Genomic DNA, 9229 nt, shown 5'->3' on the forward strand with positions numbered 1-9229 from the left:
GTTCTCAGGCCGTATGTGCAGTCCTGTATGGGTGCCCAGCTACTCGGTATGCAGCGACTGTTATGCACACTTGGCTGATGGTAATATCCACTCCAGGCTGAGGCTTGGGTGTGCGAAGTCATGCACAAGCAATTGAACATCGAACTGCGAATGTGTATTTTTGTCAGATCACTATTGATTTCAGGCTTCAGACTATGGCATTCTTTACCCATAGACCGGACATTGCACGTGAGTGGCTTGCCGCGTGTACAACGGGGCTTAATGGCGTAAAAGTCGGTGCGAACAAAGATTCGGCCGTCTGTCCCGTATAGGCTTTCTCGCCGTTTCCTAACTCGGACCCAAAATCAACACGCTCCCTCCACGCCATGCATTCCATCTGCAGATTCATGGACATCGTTCTTCTCACCATTTCTCATGCTCCTTACACTACTTCTAAGGTCTTCAGACACCGTTTACAAACATCCATAGCTCTGGCCTATATTTGCAATTGTCCAGATTCTCCAAGCAACATTCGCTTCCTTTCTTTCTTTAATTTCTCAACTGCCAAATTATCTAGGCGCATTCGTCCACCGCCGACAAGAGACTGCCAGCAGTTTTGACCTTCGACACGTCGTCCTCATCTACTCTTCATCGCGGCCCGCTTGACTTGAAACCCGTGCTCCTTGAATAGTGAGAATACATCTTGGCCTGAGCTTATTGGTCGCGCATGGTTTTAGCCCGCCAGTCCGTTGATGATATCAACTTGGGAACCCGCCCTCCAGAACCTCCAGAAAAACGGGCCCGGTCATCTTCGCCTGTCAAGAAAAGACGGCCTACGCAAGACTGGACCTCCTTGACACGCTCTGCTGATGGGTCTCTAGATAGGCTTTTTTCGACGACGTCTCTCAGCCATGACCAATTGATGCGCTTCTCAAACTCGGATATTTCGGAACGTTTACACATCAGCAAAGCAGGGTATGCCATCCCGATTCCTTTTCAAATTCAGTTTCCTCCGCGCCTAAGAAAGTCCGCCTCGTCGCCGCTCCTTTCGAAGGACTCCATGGGTCTGGGCGCACTGCCAAGGCTTGTATTTACGGGTCTGTCATATGAACCTGTAACATCGAATATGGCGGTCAGCTCTGCACTCGAACAAGGCTTCTCGATTCCAAGGCCATTAAGCTCTGAAAAGCCACCTTCCGTGATTACAAGCAGAAAAAAAGTATCTGCATTTGTACAAAAGACCTCTTCCGATCAACAAGACCAACTCAGTATGATCGAGGAAACATACAACTCCGGCGATTCGAGATCCTCAAGCTACCATTCAAAGAAACTCCCATCAGTTCCTAGCCCGATACTGCAATCACAGGCTTTAAGCCCTGTTCCTACCCCTCAAACACACAAGGCGCATACATCGCAAGTGAGCTCAACCAAGTCTCCAACTACCACAAGCACAACAGTGGGGATAAAAAATAGCAATAATCTAACACGTGAATATTGGGCTCCTGGAGACCTCAATACGGTAGTACAGCAGAACAAATCCTCACATTTGCCGGAGGAGCGAAAGCTCAAATCGAATAACGCCATCGATGCATTCCAAGTTCAAATGCCACAAATGAAGCAGCTAGACACGGTTCATATGTCTGCAAACACATCAAGTGGTACCCACAGAATACTTCGCCCGAACAGACTGTCTGGTATTGCCGTCTTTCAACATAATTTTTGCACAGATACCTCTCCAAGGCTCAAAATCGATAGGCGGGAGTTTTCAGACGCTTCAAAAGTCTCTTCGGTTAGCTCTCTCAATTCCGTTGCAGACAATCTTAATTTTAATCACGTGTACATGCTGAGTCCTAACTCCAAGGGAGATGTGAGAGTGTCCAAACACCTCGTTGACTCAATGCTCGAAAGCAAGCCCCGCAATCGCAATCCAATGTCCCTTTCCCAATTGACGCCGACTCCCGCTTCGCTGCCGCTACCTGTGAATAAAAACATGGATGACTCCCTCGCCAAAGCATCTGGGAATTCGAGCCAGCATAAGCTCAAAATGTCTGGTTCCGAATCACAATACAAGCATGCGAAACAAGTCTCAGCTTCAAAAGAATGCAATAAACAAAAAGAGGTGCATTCGCATGATGATGAGCTCCATCCAGAATCCGCATCAAAATTATCATATGTTGTGAACCTGAAGAGTGAACCCGAAGAAACCCCTGGAATCAGTGCTCCGGACGACAATGTAGGGGCGGGCATTGGATTTCACTTTCCCAACAACGACTCGAATGCTACAAACAGTAACGAAGTAAAGAGCAAAATGCGAATACAGAGACACCGTACGAGAGGGTCTGCTCGTAGCAGTATTCTTTCTGGCGGAAAGATCGAGATACCTGACCTTGACGATTTGATATGGAAAAATGGCGCCAGCGGTAACCAATTATTGGCCGGTGAAGGTCAAACTGAACCTCTTCAAATTCCAGGCCTGGGTGCCAAGGCGCACTTGAAAACTGTCTTAAGAGACAGGTCTTTTGACTCAGACAGTGATTCATCGTTCAATTCTCAGTTTTCGAAGCTTCAATCTCAAAGTGAAGCGGAAAAGAACCCCCTTCCTGTCAAGTCTCGGGGAACAATATCCTCTGCTTCATCCCCGGTTCGTCATTCGCGCCACAGATCGATGTACAATATCGATTTTGATTATGAAAGCATAACGAGTCCTCAAAAAAGTCACAATCGTTCTAAATCAAACGCGTATGTTGACTCTTTGAGTGGTTCATTTGCTGAAATTCGCTTAGCAAATTCACCTCGACAATACCGACGTGCTAATACTAAAAGACCCGACAGTCTCATGGCCTCTTTCAGGATTCCCGAAAAAGAAGAATTGACAGGAAATTTCGAGAACTTAGACATCAAAGTGAACGAACCTCCAAAGAGAGTGTCGTATGCAATCGATTTCAAAGCCAGGGATGCCAACCCCCTTGAAAGTCCGACTTTTCCTTCTCTAGTGGTCTCTCAAGATTATTATCTGAGTCTCAAAAAAAGGCAGTATTCACCGTCTCACGCTTCCTCTGGGCAGTATACACCTAAATTGTCTGAGGGCACGTCGAGTTTCCAATCAAGTAAGACAGGGAGGGGTACCGAATCTACTGCACCAACCGAAAACGATAATGTAGTCATAGATTTGACCAAGGAAAAGTATAACGTTTGCGTGGTCAACAGAAATGACTCGGTGATTTCCTACAGATCAACGATAGAAAAAACTAAGGACGGGAAGAATGTTGAAGTAGTTCTCGTGGATGAAGATGAGGACCAAAATGACAGGGGGGCGAGGGAAGAAAGGGACGATTTACTGAGCATTTACTCGACATATATGACTAATTGGGACGACCGGGGCAAAGTTCACCACCCACGACACTCAACGGAAGCTTTCTCTGCTGGCCTTTCTCGGGAACCGTCAACGCGGTCAGATAATTCCGAAGTTAGTGATGTTCTGACACAAAGCTGGACAGCATCCTCTGAGTCTAATTTTCATGTTAAATCCATAGCGTCCATTCGAAGGGAGCAGGCATACCAGACGAACCCGGTTTATAAAACAAAACCACATGGTGATGCACTTCTAAGAAAGGGAACTACCAGCAGAAAGCCTTTGAATGCTCGCCAGGATGCCAGCTATTTCGATTATTCGTCGAAAGATGCTTATTACATGAGACAGCAATCTCAACGTTAGTCGTCTTTTTAATCTTTTTTTTTTTTTCAAATATGAGAAATTTAATTTAGGCCAACTTCGTTAGCTGTTGTTTATGCTTTGGACAGCGCCCATCATGCAGCTGTAGATGGTATTTACCAACAAGTGCTAGCTTGTTCTTGATGTGTTATACTCATTGATTGGCTCAAGGCTTGCAGACTTTTGTGGGAGCAAATCGGGTGTATCACGAGAGAGGTAATTAAGTCGCGTTTCTATCAGGGCTTGTGGTTCGGAATAAACCTCTTCATCGCCCTCGCTAATGTCTTCATCATTGAACGATGTGATAGATCTGAGGGAGGCTGCTTTTGCAGGAATTTGTGTTCTTTGCCGCTCTGTCCCGAGACTCTTAGATCTGTAGAATGTGACGACTTTGTTTTGGAAGTCAATCTTTGTTTCGTGATAGCTATTATCAGTCACTATTTTTTGAGGTTTTTTGCTGTAAGAATTTGATCTTAAGAATGCCGGGGCCTCGGAAGCAACCAAAAGGTGATTCTGCATTTTGTCGAAGTCGAAATTTTCAGGAACCAGATTCACTTCATCAAGAAGGTCATCGTCAAGTGGAGCTTTTGCATATGTATCTCCTGATATTCGGTGATGAGTAATATCGCTTTGCTCAAAGGAGTCATCATTGCTAAACCATGAATATCTTTTCTTGTGGTCGGAAGGTAGGCAAGTCGTTTCCGCAGTTGTAATTGTATCTCTAGGTACCTGGGAGTAAGTCTCAGGCGGATTGTCCAACCTTGCAAGAATAGCCATCATTTCTGCCACCGACTTACGTTGTTCGCCCCTTGACTTACTTGATGGATATTCAGTCACCTCAGACGCAGAGGGTTCTAGCATGTTGCACTGAAAATCAGTAGTTTCTATCCCAAGTTCACTTTTGGATTCCCTGGGCGAAGGGACTCCGGTATTGTCATGGTATGTACTATCTTCCAACTTTCTGAGTGCATCCATGATATTCATTCCAGAGTGTGTACTGGAAGACTCGTTCAAATGACTTTCTTGTAAGGCAATTCCCAAACCCAAGCCGACTTCGCTGCCATTTTGGCTCGAATCAGAGCGATGAAGATTATCTCTGCTCTGCGTTGAGTCTATAATGTTGACCGGCAGCCTTGACTCTAAGTAGGTGTCGAAAAAATCACCAGCGTATCCGGGAGACCGCCGAGGAGATAGAGGCAAATCTTCAAGGCGTTCATTAGCATATTCGATCGAGCAGCCAGTGCTCGGGGATCTTGCTAAGTTGTTGATTGGACTTCTGAATAATAAGGACTCATTTGCCGCAGGGTCTTGGACTACACGATTAGTGGTGTAATCCGAGACAAAATCTCCATACCTGTTGTTGTTCTCTGTGAAGCCATCATCAAAGTCGTTCTCATCGCTAAGACCATTGTTTTCGAAATCGTAATCAGAAAATGCTTCTGCATCAACTCTCATATCATCAATATTAAAATAGTTCAGCAGGATTCCGTCAGCAGCACCAGTATTGAGCTTGGTCTTATAGTACTTCACAGATGTATTTCTTCCGCCGCGGATATCTTTCATGAAAGAAAATTGTGATGAGTCGTCGGAGTCCTTCAGATCATTCTCTGCTCCCGATGAGTCTTCCCCCTTGACTGCTTTAGAGAAAGAGTTATCTTTATCGGGAGACAAAATTAAGCTGTTCTTAGACGTTGAAATCGAGACATCTGAAGGGTTGAGTGTGATAATCGGCATTGTGGCTGAAGCCTGAGAGCCTGACCACAAATCATCAGGTTTTGATGAGCCATGGCTTTTGTCACGCCAAAGGATTGCTTTGTCGTCGAGTTTTGTGAGATTTTTGACTGGCTGGTGAAGACCGCTATTTGAATACGTGGACAGCGTTGCCAATAACGTTGGGTGTTGGGAAGTAGAGCTGTCTGAATTGTGTGATTCCGTTGCATCTGTCACGGGATTTTTTTTTTGACGGGAGAACTTGTGGCTCCTAGGAGGCTCAAGATCACCCAGTATTAGGGACTGAAGAGTCTCGGTGGCTTGTGGGGCAGCTGTGGGTTTCGAATGATGCCCAAACATCTTTTTGATTGGTGTCAAGAGCTTTTTGGGGGAGCTCATGGCCAGTTGATGAAACCCGGACGCACTCATTGGAGGGGTCATTTCGACTGTCTGATGCAAGATTGGAGGACCATTTGATCTGGTGACAGAAGCCTTGGTGAATGGTGGATCTAACTGAGAGCTCGGATCAGAGGCAGACGAGTCGTTGCGCTTATGAGATTTCAAGATCGACCTCATTTTAGAATGTCGTGGAGTTTGATTGGGGGACCCCGAATGATTCTACCACGTGTTCAGGTCTTTTTTGGGCGTTGAATGCTACAGAGGCATGAATTATAAGGATATGGGGTAATATTAATCGAGATAAACAACTCGCTAGACTTATCGCGGGTTGCGCGACTACTGATTTCTACGCGAGGCGAGTTAAGCGACAGGTATGAAACAAATGCTGGCTGAGCCTCCGATCAAGACACACTTCTTTCAAGATGTCATCGAGGCAATAATTGCAAACCATTCCGAAGAGAAATATTCTGGTTTCAGGTAAAATTGTAGTTCTTCTTTCACACGCTGCGGTGTTCATAACATGCTTATAAAACGTTTTTGGATATGCGTCGTTTGCATCCTATTCCCCATTTAGGCTAGTGAAAGAGGTGGCCGCAAACAGTTGTGGCCCTTTGAACAAATCACCATATGAGCAGGAAGGAATGAGTCTGATGCAGAGAAAAAAGTAGAAGAGTGACGAAAGAAGAAAAATGAAGAAAGCAGAAAAGTGAAGAAGTAGGAAAATGAATCAGCAGTCATGGCAGTTCACCAGCATAGAGCCATACCGAACATTCATTACAAGGCTTTTCTAGACCATCTCGACAGCTGAAAGCATCGTGTTCTATGCAGAGCAAGCTAGCGGTACAGCTGAATACCGATCCAAACTTTATGGCACAGACCAACAATTTCTGCAAGAGATCCCTGTAGCTGCTTCCCTTGGTGATTTTAAATACAGCGATAAAACTGTAAGCAATCATGAAACCAAAACAAACCTTGATGCCAAACAAATCTTGATTGCCAAACAGCTGGGCGCGTCCTCCAGGGCTGGTGCCCTGGGAGCACCAGTGCGCACGTGACGCACGACCTGCCAATCCACCCTCGGGTGTCCTCGGCGCCTGCACACTTCCGCGATTCAGGCGAAAAAAATTCCTACTGGCACACCTGATTTTTTCGTTTTCCCTTTCTCCTTGCTAGAACTGTTTGCGTCAAATAAGTAGAATTCAATATGTTGATTCCAAAGGAGGACAGAAAAAAGATTCACCAATACCTCTTCCAAGGTATGTAATAATCACGACCCTAGTATCCGATCCCGCACTCATCTGAACCTTGCCCCACGCCAGTCTCCATCGATGAATCGGAAGTACGTCCGTCATCCGTCGAATTCTGGGCTTTCCATCGGATTTACAGCCGGTCATTCAAGACAAGGACAAGAGAATGTTCCATGTACTCGGCAGTCGAGGAAGCGAAACGAGACATTCTTTTGAGCAGAATCTCCGAGGCACGGCAAATGCTAGTGAGCCAAGATCCAACCCCCTGCCCGTTGTACTAACTATTTCTAGAGGGTGTTGTTGTCGCAAAGAAGGACTTTGACCAACCAGCCCACGAGGACATTGACACCAAGAACTTGTACGTCATCAAGGCCTTGCAGTCTTTGACCTCCAAGGGTTTCGTCACGACCCAGTTCTCTTGGCAATACTACTACTACACCTTGACCGACGAAGGTGTGGACTTCCTCAGACAAGAGTTGAACATCCCCGAGGGAATCTTGCCAATGACCAGATTGAAGGGTGCCCCAGCTCAAAGACAAGGACCTTCCTCCAGAGGCCCACAAGGAAGATTCGGTGGTGACTCTTACAGAAGAAGAGCCAGAGATTAAGTTCATCCCGCTTTTCTCAGGTGGTTTAATTTTTGAGTGTATACGTACCTTCTTTAATAAAGATATAGTTGAAAGACGAGAGCGCGCACGGCGTGGTGTTCTAGTGTAGGCGACCGTTGGGGTGGAATCTGAAGAGTCCTGTCTCGAGAGCTGAGAACGGCGAGAGGAGAATCCGGAAATGCGTGCGCCGCGTATATTAGGCGAGGGTGATGTTCGAGTCGGGTTGGTTGTCGTGGGTTAGATCAGAGGTGCCAGCGTTGGGTCAAGTTGGTTCGAGTATATTTCCAAGAGCCTCGGGCATTTGATCGACGGTGATGCTTTCGGGGATTGATGCGAAGACATTTTGTGGAATGATGTTCGAGATGATATCCAGAAGTCTGGGCGCGGTTTTGATCTTGCAACACGGCTGCTGCTCACAAGTGCTCGGTATCATTGCAGGCCCACTGTCGCAGCCCCACTGTCGCAGGTCCATCACTGTAGGCCCATCATTGTAGGCCCATTGACCAAGACTGTCACCCAGAACGTTGTGGAAGTGACATGATCAAGAGTAGTAATTGGGCCATGTCATGTGTGGCCTGTGTTGCGTTTTACTTGTTCTGCCTGCTGTGTGGATTTTTTCTTTTATTTTTTTTTTTTTAATTTTTTTTTTTTTGGTTGACCTGGAGATCCATTCCGACTCGAGATTCGTTGTGTTGTCTGGGTCGGGCAAGTCCGAACTCTGGGGCCGGCATGGCCAGTGCGGCTGGTGCTGGGTCCTCAATTGCCCGGTGCGCGTAGTGGGGGAGTCTACATAGGATAGTCGAGCCATCCGGGGCCCGCAGGCCAAGGCGGGCGGGGCCGGCATAACTTCCAGGGCCTAGTGCGATTTCCCCAGCCAGCCAAGGTGGTGCCGAGGCAGATTGGTGCACGCCGGCGGAATGCGTCGCTTTCCAGATTCAGCGGCGGCGCCCAAGGCGGGCCCGAAGCGGTAAAGCCACGGCCCATGGCGCAATTGCACGGGGCCGGCCCAAGTCTTGCGGGCCCTAGAAACAAAGAAGACACGCCGCAAGTATGGGGCAGCCGGGCGACACAGCAAGTCCACTGGTGCGTGTTCTGCGGCTTCGCCCGAGGCGGAGGTTAAATATGGTGCGGCGCGGGCGCTGGCCCTTGGAGCCACAAGCAATATCACGGAGCCGGCCCGCGTCCAGTGCAACAGCCAGCCGACCAGGGAGATAAGCAAAGAGATATAATTGGAGGAACCAGAGAGGACGAAAAATTGAAGGGACTGAATAAATCAAGACTGAAGTAATCAGAGAATAACAGAAATTAAAGGGACTGAAGAAACCAAGACTAAATTAATCAGAGAGATCAAAGAAATTAAAGGGACGAAAGAAATCGGAGAGATTGAAAATCGAGAAATTAAAAAAACCAAAGAATTTACAGAGTTTGAAGAATCCAAAAAATCGAAGATCCCAAAAAATTGAAGAATCCAAAAAGTTTGGAGAATCCGAAAAGTTTGAAGAAATCAAAGACCAGCAAAGAGTCGAGAGACCTACACAGTCTCCCGCGCCCGTCTCCGCGCCAGTCTCCGCGCC

The 9229-nt window shown here is 46.9% G+C and overlaps 3 protein-coding genes across 3 annotated transcripts; 2 read left to right on the forward strand and 1 right to left on the reverse strand.

Moving 5' to 3' along the window:
- Nucleotides 1-459: 459 nt before the first annotated feature.
- Nucleotides 460-3757, forward strand: METBIDRAFT_136602 (uncharacterized protein). The gene has a single exon (XM_018854404.1). It carries the CDS (start codon nt 707-709, stop codon nt 3692-3694), a length of 2988 nt encoding a protein of 995 aa, XP_018709325.1. The 5' UTR covers nt 460-706; the 3' UTR covers nt 3695-3757.
- Nucleotides 3758-3820: 63 nt separating this feature from the next.
- On the reverse strand, nt 3821-5977 carry METBIDRAFT_14022 (uncharacterized protein; the record flags this gene model as incomplete). The annotated part of the gene is made up of 1 exon (XM_018854470.1): nt 3821-5977. The coding sequence occupies one exon, from the start codon at nt 5975-5977 to the stop codon at nt 3821-3823; it is 2157 nt and encodes a 718-aa protein (XP_018709326.1).
- A 1027-nt stretch (nt 5978-7004) lies between these two features.
- RPS10 (40S ribosomal protein eS10) lies at nt 7005-7655 on the forward strand (the record flags this gene model as incomplete). The annotated part of the gene is made up of 2 exons (XM_018858250.1): nt 7005-7056; nt 7339-7655. 2 exons carry the CDS (start codon nt 7005-7007, stop codon nt 7653-7655), a joined length of 369 nt encoding a protein of 122 aa, XP_018709327.1.
- Between the last annotated feature and the right edge of the window lie 1574 nt (nt 7656-9229).

This window comes from Metschnikowia bicuspidata (genome assembly GCF_001664035.1).
Source record: "Metschnikowia bicuspidata var. bicuspidata NRRL YB-4993 chromosome Unknown METBIscaffold_10, whole genome shotgun sequence".
Classification (NCBI taxonomy): Eukaryota; Fungi; Ascomycota; class Pichiomycetes; order Serinales; family Metschnikowiaceae; genus Metschnikowia; species Metschnikowia bicuspidata.

What these genes read in the sequence shown, in the direction of transcription:
- METBIDRAFT_136602 (XM_018854404.1), top strand. Translation starts at nt 707, where the DNA reads ATGGTTTTAGCCCGCCAGTCCGTTGATGATATCAACTTGGGAACCCGC.